The sequence below is a fragment of the Odontesthes bonariensis genome, chromosome 1 (genome assembly GCF_027942865.1).
Source record: "Odontesthes bonariensis isolate fOdoBon6 chromosome 1, fOdoBon6.hap1, whole genome shotgun sequence".
In the NCBI taxonomy this organism is placed as follows: domain Eukaryota; kingdom Metazoa; phylum Chordata; class Actinopteri; order Atheriniformes; family Atherinopsidae; genus Odontesthes; species Odontesthes bonariensis.
This window is the reverse complement of record NC_134506.1, coordinates 42758543-42774324: the sequence shown is the minus strand read 5'-3', so window position 1 is coordinate 42774324 and position 15782 is coordinate 42758543. Positions and strand designations below refer to the sequence as shown.

At 42.3% G+C, this 15782-nt stretch overlaps 1 protein-coding gene across 1 annotated transcript in view; it reads left to right on the top strand.

Moving 5' to 3' along the window:
* The window catches only part of LOC142381975 (multiple epidermal growth factor-like domains protein 11), a 180903-nt gene that overhangs the window by 156341 nt on the left and 8780 nt on the right, over window positions 1-15782 (top strand). The window contains exons 16-19 of the mRNA XM_075467346.1: window positions 11139-11267; window positions 11427-11555; window positions 14492-14620; window positions 14698-14826. Of these exons, the coding sequence (XP_075323461.1) occupies window positions 11139-11267; window positions 11427-11555; window positions 14492-14620; window positions 14698-14826 (516 nt within the window). The remainder of the gene's footprint in view (window positions 1-11138; window positions 11268-11426; window positions 11556-14491; window positions 14621-14697; window positions 14827-15782) is intronic.

Here is a 15782-nt window from a genome sequence, read left to right as displayed (position 1 = left end):
CGTCTATGCGCGACACCGAAGCTTGTAGAGTGTTAATCCAACATGCCAGCGGACACAACGTTACCGTTCGATGCAGCCTTAGAAAGCGTTTTAAGTAGCTTAGAACGCAAGTTTACTTTTAAAAAAGAGCAACGTTTGGCGTTGAAAGATTTCATTGCCTTCTTCCTCGTCGAATTTCTGTCGCTCTACATACGTCATCTGGTATAAGTGATACAATTGGCTATGAATCGCGCGCAAAGCAGCATGGGAAGAACCAGACGCCATTTGATAGACATTCGTAGCGCCCAATAAACGGCTCTAGGCATTCGTAAACCACGCCTCAAATACGAGAAAATGCACACCTAGTTCCCAGAACACCATCTCATCGAGATGTGGACGCATCAGCCAGGCTATCATAGTGCAACACTCTGGAGTTTCCCTTTAACTGTTGTTAAGGCGCTGTTCTGGCTTTAGGTCCAACAGCAGCGAACCAGAATATCACCGCTAATAAATGCTTAATAAAGCATGAAATAATCTGAATAATGTTAATTATGGGAAACTCTATGATCTAACTCTATCATGATCGTAATGTTAACACAGGAACAAACAAATCTGAACTTCAGCTTTTTATCGTCCTGCTCGGGGAAAACCGGACTCTTTGTCTCAGAACTTCTTTAATAAGTTCCAGTTGGACCTGAACGCCTTAGTTGATGTGCAGCCGGGGCAGCGAGCTCGCTCATGTTAATTGGCAATAATCGAAAAACCCCAGAGCGCATTAAATTATCATCAGGCTCTGTGAGACGCCACAGTATCTGTGTCTCAATATTTTATTAGCGTAACTGCATGTAAAAAAGGAATATTACATCCTGAAGCAACAGCGTGTTGTTCCCAAAGCTTTCTGCTCTGCCTGACCTCCGTCCACCAACTGCTGGTGATTAAAACCATAAATCAGCAGCTGGAGTGCATCTGTATGATGCTCTTACAGTGCTTTTATGACACGCTTACCCGTCCACGCACGGCCTTTTGTTCACATGATACATGCGGCGCTGCTGGTGATTCATTTCTGACTCTTTCATAGGAGAAGTTTCAGAGTTGTAGGAAATTATCATAAATTTTTCATAAAGAAAATGAAATTTAACGTGATAATTGATGTGTTTTGCTCTGATGGAGTAGGAGGAGTTTGTTTGCCCGCTTTGGAAAGTGGAAAGCTTCCTGTTGACTCAAATCAAATTACAGATTCTCCTTGAAATGTGTTATCAGGCCTATTGAAATCCAGGAGTTTATTATTCATCTTCTTCTCCCAAATGAATCGTCTTTTTTTCGGGGCTTGAACAAGCTTCAACATTTTATGGACTTTTTCATGGACTGCAGAACATTTTGTATTCCGGGGGTTTCGTGCATGTTTTGGGGGGAAGTTACCTCGACTTCGGAACCTCGCCCTGAACCAACAGGAAGGTTTACAGACGTTCTATTTCAACACATTTCTCCTACGGATTTGATCATTTTGCTCCTAAATTTGGTCCACAAAGTCTTAAGACGTGTGATGTGTGAAGTTCTTGGACGTTGGGGGACCCCCGAACCTCGAACTTTGATGTTTCGCCATGAAACAGGAAGTTGAGCTGGAATAAGGGCAACTTACAAGAAGAAGGGAGTTTATGTATGTTCCAGATATTTAATCCGATCTGAACCAAACTTTGCATATACGATCGCATTCAATTCAGTTTTATTTATAACGCGCCAAATACATCAAATGTCATCTCAAGGCACTTAAATAACAAAGTTAAATTCAAGCCAACTGTATTCATTGTAATCATAATTATTTACAAATAAGGCAAGGCAGGTTTATTTGTGCAGCACAATTCAACTACAAGGCGATTCAAAGTGCTTTACAGAGACATTAAAACAGTAGAAATAAAAAGCACAATTTAAATTTTAAACAAAAAAGAAAGAAATAAGAACAATAGATAAAATCAGATACAATCAGGAGTTAAAATGTGATTAAGTTTTGAGCTTTATTCAAACGCAGCTGAAAATATGTGCATCTTCAGCCTGGACTTAAACACACTGAGTGTTTCAGCTGATCTGAGGCTTTCTGGGAGTTTGTTCCAGACATGTGGAGAATAGAAGCTGAATGCACCTTCTCCATGTCTGGTTCTGACTCTGGGAACTGATGGAAGACCGGATCCAGATGAGCTGAGGGGTCTGGAAGGTTCATACTGGGTCAGGAGGTCACTGATGCGTTCTGGTCCTGGACCCTTCAGAGCTTTATAGAGCAGCATCAGAACTTTAAAGTCTATCCTCTGATGGACCGGCAGCCGGTGTAAAGACCTCAGAGCTGGACTGATGTGCTCCACTTCTTTGGTCTCAGTGAGGACTCGAGCAGCAGTCCAATTCATTCATGTAGTGCCAATTCATAAACAATTTCCCAGCTAAGGAAACCAACAGATCGCACCGAAACTTGTCTTCAGTCCAATCTCCCGGATTCGGCTCCTGAACACCAGGAGAGCCGTAGCCCCGCCCACTTATACGTTTTTGCTCTTGGACTTATCACCGACATTGTTCACCAGACTGACCTCAGATGTCCTTCCTCTGACGGCTACTCGGCTTCTCTTCCTCTGAGGGACATCTCTGATGAGGTCGGGGCCGAGTTTCCTTTTATCTCCACTTACATGAATGTTTCTGTTTTATTCTTCCAATAAAGCCGGTTGTGTTTCTCTTCTTCTCATCGTCAGATGAGGCGTTCACTCAGCGAAGATAAAAACCGAGTGATGCCGTTGACTCTCGTAAAGTAACCGGTGAACTCGACACATCAAAGCGGATCATTTAAGAACCGTTTCGACCCGACGTATGACCGAGTTTACATTACATTACATCACATTACGGTCATTTTGCAGACGCTTTTATCCAAAGCGACTTACAATAAGTGTGTTCCACATCGGTAGGCAAAAGAACTTCAGGTGCATTTCCTTCCAAAACCAAACAGCTAAGAGCAGGGGTGGAGCAGTGATTTTAAATGTGGGGGTGTTCCGGGGGGGCACATGAGCGCCACATCAAGCCCATAGACACGACGCTGAAGTTGGCATCCGATTTGCGAATTAAATGGAGCATAAAGGGCCATTTCACTGCATTTTTTGCATTTTGATCACCCTAAACTAGGTCCTGTATGGAAACTACAATAGTTCCACTGCTCAAATCTGGATGGAATTATTCTAAAGAGGCTGTAGATGCATTAAAACCTTGTTTGGGATTTGTGAAACCTTTCTCTGATTTGTAAAAATGCAGAACAGGGCCATTTCACTGCATTTTTTGCATTTTGATCGTCCTAAACTAGATCTTGTATGGAAACTACAATTGTTACACTGCTCAAATCTGGATGGAATTATTCTAAAGAGGGTACAGATACTTTAAAACACATTTTATGATTTGTTAAACTTTATTTGGTTATTGAAAATTCAAAAAGGTGGAATCATCTTGCTGTAAAAGTGGGGGTGTCGAAACTAGGGATGTCGAAATTTAAAAAAAAGTCTTGACCGACCACTGAGCCTCATTAGTCGATTAAAGTCGGTCACCGAAAATTCTATAAGTGCCATTTATGATATCTGTGTCCTGTCGCGCGTCTTTCTCTGCCTCGTGGAACAAGTTATGCCCCCATTTTAGAATGGTTACGCTCCCATCACACAATCAATGTTAGCTCGTGCCCTTGGTATTATACATTTTCCCCAATCATTGACCACTAGTTCTTAGCGTACTTGTGGAGGAATAAGGGTTTTGGGTAGAGAAATAATTGCTGTGCCTGCGCAGACACGCACAGCCACACATTACACGCAACGGCGCCCTTCCAGTCACGGTACTTTTTAAACACGAATCAAACGCGGCACCGAACTCGGGCTGTTAAAAGCCCCCGTTACAAAGTCACAAACAGAGAACGTGCATTTGGCGGTGTTACAGGAAAGTAGGTTAACCAATGACTTCGTTAATAAACAACTTACCGAATGCCAACAGCCTCTGTGGCGTAGCCTATGCTGCACAAAATCCTTTGCAATAAGTTCCTGTCGTCATGCCATTTAAGTACAGATGAATATATCACAACAAGTAGGCTAAGTTAGTCTTGTGTCTTTTGCCATTACAGCGTTACAATTATCATTATGTCGTAGTCCACACGCAGCCACATTATTTAGGTTAATAGTGGCGATTTTTTATTTTTTTTTTAACTGCGCAGACAGGACCCGTCATGTACGGCGTACAAGTTGCAACCGGTGTAAGAGAGGACCTCTGAGGAGGGCGCTACGTGAGCTCTGCTGCGGTTGATATAGTGAGGTTTTTTTTTTTTGTTTTTTGTTTTTTTTTTTAAACCGACGGCAGAAAAATTCTAACCGGACGACGTTGATTCGGTCAGCCATCGGTCATACGGTCATTGGTTAACATCCCTAGTCGAGACACCCACATCCCCCACGGGTGCGACGCCCATGGTTAAGAGCATAACTAGTGCTAGAGTAAGTGCAGTAAGTTAGGTACCAAGACAAATGGGAAGATAATTTAGGAAGCAAAGACCATTTAGGAAACAAATAAGTGCATAAGAAACTGGGACGAAACAGGTGATGTCCTAAGAGGACGGATCAGGGTAGTGTTTCCTGCAGAGATGGTTTACAGCCTGCGGCCAAAGATGGGCAGCGACTCAGCTGTCCTGACATCAGTCGGGAGATCGTTCCACCATCAGGGGGCCAGAACAGAGAAAAGCCGTGACCGTGTGGATGGTGCGCAGGGACCGCTGAGTGACGGGGCAGCCGGCCGCCTGGAGGCCGCAGAGCGAAGCGGTCGGGCGGGGGTGTAGGGCTGGACCACAGCCTGGAGGTATGAAGGAGCTGTTCCTTCCACTGCCCTGTAGGCCAGCACCAGAGTCTGAAACTGGATGCAGCTACTGGGAGCCGGTGTAGAGAGCGGAATAGTTTAAACAGTTTAAACAGCTGCTGCAGAACCGTAGTCTCTCTGTGGGCAACGTCTGTACCAGCAGTCGGATACCATCTGATTTTAACCGATGTTGTAAAATCACAAACTGGAATAATAACAGAGTTCCTTTAACCTGAAGTTTTTTTTAGCTCCATCCAAGACGTTCAATAAGACCCATTAATCCTCCTCTTGTTTCACATGAAGCTGCTCCTTTGCTGCTGTTTTCACAGATGTGTCCTGTAACTTCTGACTAAAACTTACTGTTGGATTAAAATGATTGAGCAAAAGTGGCTTAAAGGGATAGTTCGCCTCTTTTGACATGAAGCTGTATGACATCCCATACTAGCAACATCATTTATGAACATCTTCTTACCCCCTGCTGCGTCCTGTGAGCAGAGTTCCAGCCTCGTTTTGGTGTTGATGAAGGTAGTCCTGCTAGTTGGCTGGGGTTTAAGAAATAAAGCGTTTTGCTTCTCAAAACAATATGCGTTCAACAGAGTAATACATTTGCATCACAAAATGGTTCTCCAGGAAAAAGTCAGACCTCACAATCTCTTGGCACTATTTTCTCTCCCTTCGTATCACTGCCTGCCATTTTGTGATGCAAATGTATTATTAAAAATAAAGGGAGAGAAAATAGGGCCAAGTGATTGTGAGGTCTGACTTTTTCCTGGAGAACCATTTTGTGATGCAAATGTATTACTCTGTTGAACGCATATTGTTCTGAGAAGCAAAACGCTTTATTTTTTTAAACCCCAGCCAACTAGCCGGACTACCTTCATCAACACCAAAACAAGGCTGGAACTCTGCTCACAGGACGCAGCAGGGGGTAAGAAGATGTTCATAAATGATGTTGCTAATATGGGATGTCATACAGCTTCATGTCAAAAGAGGCGAACTGTCCCTTTAAAAGATTCCATCACTTTCATGAAGACGAACTGTACGCACAACTTTTAGTACCTCATCCAGACATTAGAGAGTCTCAGACTTCCCTGAACTGGAGCTCATCCTCTTTGTTTCTCTTCTTCACACTGAATCCGGAAGTTTCTGTGTGTGCAGGTGTTGAGAATAAAGTCAATAAAAATAGTCCAACATCTAATAAAACAGTCAAATCTCTAATATTCGACACGGCCACTGACAGAAGAAATTGTTTGGTATGTTTGTAAGTAATTTTGATCCAGTCTGAGCCACCCGGACCTGATTAATTAAAGCTTTGATTGATGAGCGGCGTGTTTGGGATCGTTTTCCGGTCGCACGTTCAATCTCTCACCGGATAAAAAGATGTTTTCCCTTCAGAAAGCCTCTCGCTGCTGCCGTCATCGTCTCCATCATCAATGAAGACGAGTGAGTCAGCCCCATCGTCTGCTGAGTGATTCACGGAGGAGCTGTGGGGGTTCATCACAGCCACTTCCTGTTTTTCTGCTCCCAGAACCTTCTTTTTGCGCTTCGGATTCAGATTGAACACCTGCAGACGTCATAGCTTGAATGAAGCCCAGCGGCGTTTTTTCTTTATTCTGCAGAACGTTTCCACAGTTATTGTTGGTTCCAGCCGCAGTCCAAACAGCTGAAAACACGAAAGCCTTTTGCCAGGAACACGGGGATAACCAGCTCTACCTGTCAGTCCGTCTTTGTTTTCATTTCAGAAGCACACAATGAAGCAAATCGACCCATCGCCGCTTGTTCTGAGAGTTGAAAATGGCTGTTTTTGTTTCATTCTTATCTAACTCCTTTAAGTCTGAAGCTATTTTTGTAGATTTCCCGTCGGAACAAACTTCCCTACATTAAGTCGGGGAGCTCGGTTTCATCGCAGCATCCTGTCGGCTGCAGATGTTGGAGATGGCTCCAATTTTTGGGCTTTTTATGCCTTTATTAGACAGTTCAGAGAGACAGGAAGCAGGGGGCAGAGAGAGGGGGAACAACATGCAGCAAAGGGCCATCCGATGCGGGACTTGAACTGGTGCCAGCTGCAGCCAGGACTATAGCCTCTTTACATGGGGCGGCTGCTCAACCCACTACGCCACCGACCATCCCGAATCCCTCCTTGATTTCACGTTGTTTTCTGTAAAAATTCGCAGAGAAAAGTGAGGCGTGAATTCTGTGAAATGTCGGAACGAGTTCCTTGTACACAGAATAAAGTTTTGTTTGATATGTTTGTATCGGGGCTCCGTCAGCAGAAGCTTTCAGGTTGCTGCTCCATCTTTACTCCAACCCTCACCTGTGGTCACAGATCTGGGTAGAGACCTGAAGTATAGCCTCATTCCCACTGTAGGAACCTTCTGCAGTTCCTAGAACCTTTTCAGGAACGGGGCCGTTTTTTCTAACCTGACTCAAGTCATCTGGCTGCGTTCACCAACTACACGCGGGGGTGTTCCCTTTCCTCACACAGGCATCTGAGGAGCCTGGGAGTCATTGGTGTTTCGTCCGATTAGAAAATAATAGAGCCCAATCATTAATCGCTGGGTGGGACTTTGGATGAATGAGCGGCATTAATATGCGCTGGCTGTTGCAAATGTTGCCTTTAATCCTGAGATTTTCTTTGCACATACGACAATAATCATTCACTGATCGCTCCTCGCTCCGTTTCATACTATCTGCCGCCATGGTGTTTGTTACGAAAGGCTACCTGGTTGCATAGTGGTCCTGGTGTCGCTCTGAGCTACGTCACGGGTTGAGTCATTGGGAGTGGCTGCAGTGGCGTGTCAGTCAAGATGACGGACAGATTCTTCATCCAATCACATGCACGAGTTTTAGAAAAAATAGCCCCATTTGAAATCATGTCGGTTGTGGGCTCGTCCCAGATGGTATGCGAATACCAGAGGGCGGGAGTCAGATAAATGTTTTCTCCCTCATTCGCACATACAGGAACTCGGGACCACGGCCCTCAGTTCCTGGAACCATTTCAGCTCCTTCTCCTCAGCTGGGTCTGTTCTGGTTTCCATAGGAACACATCTGTCGGAGGTGTTTGGTGGTCGGTAGCTCCGCCCCTTGTCATGCTGTCAGGCTGAAATGTTTCCTCATACGACACGGACACAACCTTGGCGTGTTTAATAAGTTAAACCTCCACGTGGTCTCCTTTGTCTGCGGCGCTCTGCTCTCCTTCCTTCATGAAACCAAGAAGTACGGCCTGCGCTCCATCCTGCGTCTCCTGACTCTCTCTGAGCTCGTCCAGCCTCCATGTTAGACGCCCGATGTGATCGTCCATGATTAATATCACCATCATGCAGACCATGAACACGGTGAAGTGAAGTGAAGTGAAATTTATTTATATAGCACTTTTCAGCAACAAGGCTATCCAAAGTGCTTTACAACACAAAAACAACAATCAGGAAAAATCAAACACAGAAATACAGATACAGAACATCAATCAGGTCATTTTAGCTAACAGTAGGATTGGTATAACTATAACAGAGCAAAAGTAAAGTTAGCTAACAGTAGGATTGGTATAACTATAACAGAGCAAAAGTAATTTTAGCTAACAGTAGGATTGGTATAACTATAACAGAGCAAAAGTAAAGTTAGCTAACAGTAGGATTGGTATAACTATAACAGAGCAAAAGTAATTTTAGCTAACAGTAGGATTGGTATAACTATAACAGAGCAAAAGTAAAGTTAGCTAACAGTAGGATTGGTATAACTATAACAGAGCAAAAGTAATTTTAGCTAACAGTAGGATTGGTATAACTATAACAGAGCAAAAGTAATTTTAGCTAACAGTAGGATTGGTATAACCACAGATTCTATAATAGTACAGATACGCCACTCACGGTGCATTTCCGGTTTCCAAAGAGGCGATTTTGGTTGCAGTTCCACCCTTTTTCCACGTGGGGCGCTCAATTTTGGAGACCAGAATGAATGGAGTCCTATGGAGCTATACGCCCTTTCGTGCCCTTATCTCAAGATATAATTTTTTCTCTAGTAATTCGAATGTTTTTTTCGAAAGAGGATGTTTAGAAAATACCCATGGTTGAGTTTTAGATTTTTAGAGCCACTCATTTGCTTAAAAAAAGGATTTGAAGTGTATATGACGTCATACATAGCTTACGACCTGAGATGCCGCTTTACGGCAACAATCCTGCTTGTTGTTGGTCTCAAAGGCAGCAGCGTTTTCAAGGAAGAGCTGTAGTAAGAGAGAATGTGTGGTAACATCACAGATTCTTAGGCTGTGATAACATAAGCGGAAAAAGTCCATCTTAATTCTGTTGTCGCTTGGTATGGAGCCAGCCGTCAAGCGGTGCCTCTGGTCGTAATTCTGGTCGAGCGCTGTCATTAGCACAATGCTAGCACGTGGTGGACAACAAGAAGCCAACCTGTAAGAAATCAAAGGGATATATGTACTCGTTCAGTAGATTTTTGACTTGAAACCCATGTTGAGCTCTCAGAAACTACATTCAAATCTGAGCGCTCTTGAGGAGACTTAGGTGAAACTGACCATTTGTAGCATCTAGCTCCATTTGGCCCCATTCATTCTGGTCTCCACCGATGCCCCCAGTGGAATTCTGGTGGAACTGCAGCCAAAAAGCCGGTACAATGGGGCTTAATAGAGAGTGGCAAGGCTGTTCGTTATAATGGCTGTGGTATAACTATAACAGAGCAAAAGTAAAGTTAGCTAACAGTAGGATTGGTATAACTATAACAGAGCAAAAGTAATTTTAGCTAACAGTAGGATTGGTATAACTATAACAGAGCAAAAGTAAAGTTAGCTAACAGTAGGATTGGTATAACTATAACAGAGCATAAGTAATTTTAGCTAACAGTAGGATTGGTATAACTATAACAGAGCAAAAGTAAAGTTAGCTAACAGTAGGATTGGTATAACTATAACAGAGCATAAGTAATTTTAGCTAACAGTAGGATTGGTATAACTATAACAGAGCATAAGTAATTTTAGCTAACAGTAGGATTGGTATAACTATAACAGAGCAAAAGTAAAGTTAGCTAACAGTAGGATTGGTATAACTATAACAGAGCAAAAGTAATTTTAGCTAACAGTTGGATTGGTATAACTATAACAGAGCAAAAGTAAAGTTAGCTAACAGTAGGATTGGTATAACTATAACAGAGCAAAAGTAAAGTTAGCTAACAGTAGGATTGGTATAACTATAACAGAGCAAAAGTAAAGTTAGCTAACAGTAGGATTGGTATAACTATAACAGAGCAAAAGTAAAGTTAGCTAACAGTAGGATTGGTATAACTATAACAGAGCAAAAGTAAAGTTAGCTAACAGTAGGATTGGTATAACTATAACGGGTAATTTGAGTAAACTAACAAAAGCTAACAAACATGGATAAACTTTCCTCTAAGAGGAGGCATTTAAAAATGTGGCTAATAACAGAACGGTTGATATAATGAATGATAACAAATCTTTAATAGACTTTCATCTGAGAGGAAATATTAAGGTTTATACAGTGATGATAGGTCTAATAGACCATTTGAATGTGACCAAGTGGCCTCCCCGCTCTCCATGTTAGCTTTTTTGTGGTGTTTTTTCTTCTCTCCTTACTTTTACCGGGTTTTGTTTTTTGTTGTTGAATGTGGCGCTAAAATAACACGTCGCTGTCGCAGACGGTTGGGTCGCATCAGTCCCTATCATGGTCCAGACTCATGTGGGAATGCAAACTGAAACAGTTCCCCTGGAGAAGGACAGCTATTAGAACGGCTCTGTCCGAATGCGGCTTTAGAAAGTAGTCAGCTGAGGTGGTTCACCTGTTAGGACGCCTCCTGGTCGCCTCCATTTGGAGGTTTTTCCGGCAGGTCCAACTGGGAGGAGGCCCAGAGCTCTCTGGAGGGATTATACATCCCATCCGGCCTGGGAACGCCTCCAGGAGGAGCTGGAGAGTGTCGCTATGGAGACCTGTTGCTTCCACAAACCGACCTCAGATAAGAGGAAGATAGAATAGAATAGAATAGAAGTACTTTATTCATCCCAGCTGGGAAATTACTTTGCAGTTGCAGCATACAGACAAGGTTATAAATAAAATGGAATAGAATGTAAAAATGCTATAAAATGTAAAAATGCCGTAAAATATAAATGCAACTTAAAAGCAGTACTAGCAGAGATTCAGTTCGGAATGTATATAAGTATGTAGATATGTATATGTAAAATATGTACAGCAAAATGTGCAACAAATGCAGTTGTGTGAAATTGAAATGACCATAATGACCAAGATGACGGACGGATGGGTGTTTGTGATGAATTGTTTGTGTGTCCGCAGTGTGTTCCAGTGGAAAGTTTGGGAAAGCCTGCGCTGAGGCCTGCCTGTGCACCAACAACAGCACCTGCAACCCCATCGACGGCTCGTGCCAGTGCTACCCCGGGTGGGTCGGAGAGGACTGCTCCAAACGTGAGCTCTGCAGAACAGATCAAACTCACTTCTTCTGTGGTTTTTCACTTCGATAAGTCAGAGGCTGTAAAAGTCCAGATTCAGCAGCTGGACTATCACTTTGGGCTCATTTGAAGGAGATTGCATTCATGGACGTGTGTTTGTGTGTGTTGTCGGCAGCGTGTCCGCCGGGCTCGTGGGGTCCAGACTGCATCCACACGTGTAACTGCCACAATGGAGCTCAGTGCAGCGCGCCGGACGGGGAGTGTAGCTGCAGCCCCGGGTGGACGGGTCTCTACTGCACGCAGCGTACGACACACACACACACACACACACACACACACACACACACACACAGTCTGATACACCGTTAAATTCCTGTGCTGCTCAGCTCTGAGTTAAACAGACCAACACCCCCATCTAGTGGCGGAACGTGGAACTGCACACCTCCTTCTTCCCTCTTCTTCGACTCAGTTTAGTTCCATCCTTTGAATAATGTGTTAATAAATCCACTTTTCAGGAAATATCTGGAAATATCTTAGAAAAAATAATAAAGGAATTAAAAATAAATAAATAGATAAAAATAAATAAATATAAAGCGCCAAATAAAATGTGTTAAAATAAAAAAATGAAAAAAATTTTAATTAAAATAAAATAAAAAACAAAAAATGTAATACATTTTTTTAAATAAATAAATAAAAATAAAATAACAATATTTTTAAAATAATAAATTAATAAACAAATATAAATCATCAAATAAAATGTGTTAAATCAAATAAATAAAAATAAAATAAAATAATATACATTTTTTTAATTAATTAATTTAAAAAATAATAAGATTTTTTTAAATAAATAAATACATTAAAAAAAATAAGTAAATAAGAATAAATATATATAAACCGCCAACTTTAGTTCCATCCTTTGAATAATGTGTTAATAAATCCACTTTTCAGGAAATATCTTAAAGTAATAAAATACAACAAAATCGATGAAGATAAAATAAGATAAAAGTGTCATCATACTACTGGGTGTTAAAAGCAATCCTAATTAAGTATGTTTTTAGCCTAGACTTGAAGAGGCCCAGGTCAGAAATAAGACGCAGCTGGACGGGGAGCTTATTCCAGAGCCTGGGGCAGCTTTGGGAAAAGGCTCGCTCACCCCAGGGTTAGATTAGATTAATTAATTATGAGATAAAAGGACAGGTTTAACGCTTCTAATCATAAAAATTTGCTGTTTTTATGATGATGATTCCTTTGAACGAACCGTAAATATGATTTAATTGCCTTTTATTATGATTTTAATCAGTATTGGATAAATTGGTATATCCAGCAGAGGAAAAAGTGAGCACAACCTCTTCTAAAACTCTTGGACTTAAGAGGGTAAGAAGCAGCCAGGAGCTGCTGATCAATGCACCGATTGACTGATCATCAGTGAGTGTGACCCACAGAGAAGCTTCTGTTTCCTCGGACTCTTTGTTCAGTCCGCTGCAGTTTAGTTGCTGCGTCAGGAGGACCAACTTTCTGTTTGAATCTGCAGAGATGATCCGCTGTGACGGATCCCAGAAAAGCAGCTTTCAGATGTTTCCGGATCATCTCTCAGAAAGTCAAACTGCTGAGTGTCACACCCGGGGATGGAGGATGGAGGATGCAGGAGATGTTATATCCAAAACTTTTATTTAAGCAGCAGATGTTCTCAAGTCTCTCCAGAGAGAGAAACAAAACAGGCTACAGAGATATTATATATATATATATATATATATATAGTTATACACTTCTCCCAAAATGAGAGAAGTATATCTATGAAAATTTTTCAGGGAAATCAAAATCCCTCCACTATGCAGAGGAACAAACAAAAGGCTTATCAAACTTTAACTTCAACTGGCAGAAAAAAAACAGAATTCTATAAAAATATATTTACACTGTTACTTTAACAGGACTTATTTATCAAACTTTATCAAGAACAAAAAATCTCTCTTGAAGAGGAAAATACAGAAAGGCAATACTTGGAACGTGGCTGTGGTTCAGGCTTGGAAAAAAGGCGAGAGTGATGCACATGAAACGGACGGATACGACACACTGGCACAAGACGGGGGAGACGCAGACTCTTATGCACACAGAGATAACAGGGAACAGGTGGAATCATTCATACGACAATCAGGCTGCGTTCGAAACCGCATACTTCTCCTACTACTCATACTAACTTTTTGAGTTAGTATGTGAGTTTGAATAAGCGAGAAGTTCCCGGCTGCATACTAGATTCTCTGAAATGTTGGGTATGCATCATGAGGTTACTACTCATACTCAAACTACCCAAGATGCAACATAACGTCACGTCGCCGATCGTCATTTCCTGTCAAAACGGCAGTTTCAAGCTAGCTCTGCATACTGTCTGATCGATGAGTATGCAGTATGGAAATATGTAGTACGTAGAATGTAGAATGCGGTTTCGAACACAGCCTCAGACTGGAACATGAGAGGAGAGTTAATCTTTCAAAATAAAACAGGAAATGACGAAACATGACATGGGCTGTGTTAAAACCGCATACTACATACTACCATACTGGATACTCATCGATCAGAGAGTTTACCCACAATGCATTTCGCTCCTGCCCGAGCTGAAATCAGCCGGCCTGAAGCTGATTTCTCTTAAGCTCTAAACTCTGTAAACTTTAGCAACATTTGAAACATTTTCAGGAGAGAAAGTAGTCGTTTAGATCCCCAACGGGTTGAAAATCTGACAAAATACCGGCTATTTACAATTTTGTTCCCACGAATTCGGCGCTACTAAAGCTAGCCGCAGTGAGCAACGCACTTCCGGTTATTTTCAAAAAATAAAATACCCGTTGCCTTTTATCATAGGGAAAGCCATTACCATACAATTGGTGCTTTTGTTTTGAAAACAGGAAGTGAACCTACCCTCGTTGTAGCTAGCTTGAAACTGCCGTTTTGACAGGAAATGACGATCGACGACGTCATGTTATGTTGCATCTTGGGTAGTTTGAGTATGAGTAGTAACCTCATGATGCATACCCAACATTTCAGAGAATCTAGTATGCATCCGGGAACTTAAAAAAAGTTAAAGTTAGTAGGAGTAGTGGGAGTAGTAGGAGTAGTAGGAGTAGTAGGAGAAGTAGGCGGTTTCGAACACAGCCTTGGAGACGAGACACAAAAACCCACTTGACTTCACCGCGGTGTGACACTGAGAAGCTGAAAAGTGCTGCAGAAATGTTGTGTTTTTCCCCTCAGGCTGTCCGACGGGCTTCTACGGCTCCCAGTGTGCCGAGGTGTGCCGCTGTCAGAACGGGGCGGACTGTGACCACGTCACCGGTCTGTGCTCCTGCAGGACGGGCTTCATCGGGCCGAGCTGCGAGCTCAGTGAGTGCTCCGCCGTGCTGCGTTTTTAAAGCTTTTAAAGGTTTTAAGGTGTCCGTAACCTCGGCTCTCGTGCGCAGAGTGTCCCGCGGGGACGTTCGGCTACGGCTGCCAGCAGCTGTGCGAGTGCATGAACAACGCCACCTGCGACTACGTGACGGGAACCTGCTACTGCAGCATCAGCTTCAAGGGCATCCGCTGCGACCAGGGTGAGAACCGGTGGAATGAGCTTCAGATCAACCAGAACACAAAGGACTAACTCAAACCAAACACCTTTTTATAACCTATTCAATTAAATTCAGTTTTATTTATAAAGCCTCAAATCACAACAAAAAATCATCTCGGTTCACTTCAAAGATGCGGTCCGATTCAAGCCAATTAGAATCCAGTTCATTGTAAGACGATCATAATCCGATCAAATCAAATTCATTACGTTTCAAATGAGTCCAATTCATTCAGAGATGATTAAAATAGCTCAAGAAAACCAACAGATTGCACTGAAACTTCCCTTTGATCCAATCCCCCGTCCTGAGCGTGCAGGAGGCGACTGTGGGGAGAAAAAACTCAACCCGAACGCAGCTCCTTTAAAGGGATAGTTCGCCTCTTTTGACATGAAGCTGTATGACATCCCATATCAGCAACATCATTTCTGAACATCTTCTTACCCCCTGCTGCGTCCTGTGAGCAGAGTTCCAGCCTCGTTTTGGTGTTGATGAAGGTAGTCCGGCTAGTTGGCTGGGGTTTAAAAAATAAAGGGAGAGAAAATAGAGCCAAGGGATTGTGAGGTCTGACTTTTTCCTGGAGAACGATTTTGTGATGCAAATGTATTACTCTGTTGAACGCATATTGTTTTGAGAACCAAGACGCTTTATTTTTTAAACCCCAGCCAACTAGCCGGTTTTAAACACATTTCCACATGGTTTTATTTACTTTGTCCTATTTTTAACCCTTTTCTGAACTATGAACAAAGCTGTCCCAGGTTATGATCTTTTTCATGTTTTTATGGCTTTTTATCCACTTATCCGTCACTCTCTGGGGGGGAAATTCTCACCCACTGAATCTTCATCAAAGATTTGAACCAAAACCAAAATATTTTTATCTATTTTCTGAAAATTTCACCCGGACAGACATCTTTGATATAAACACTTCTGCTTAGTCGTTCTTA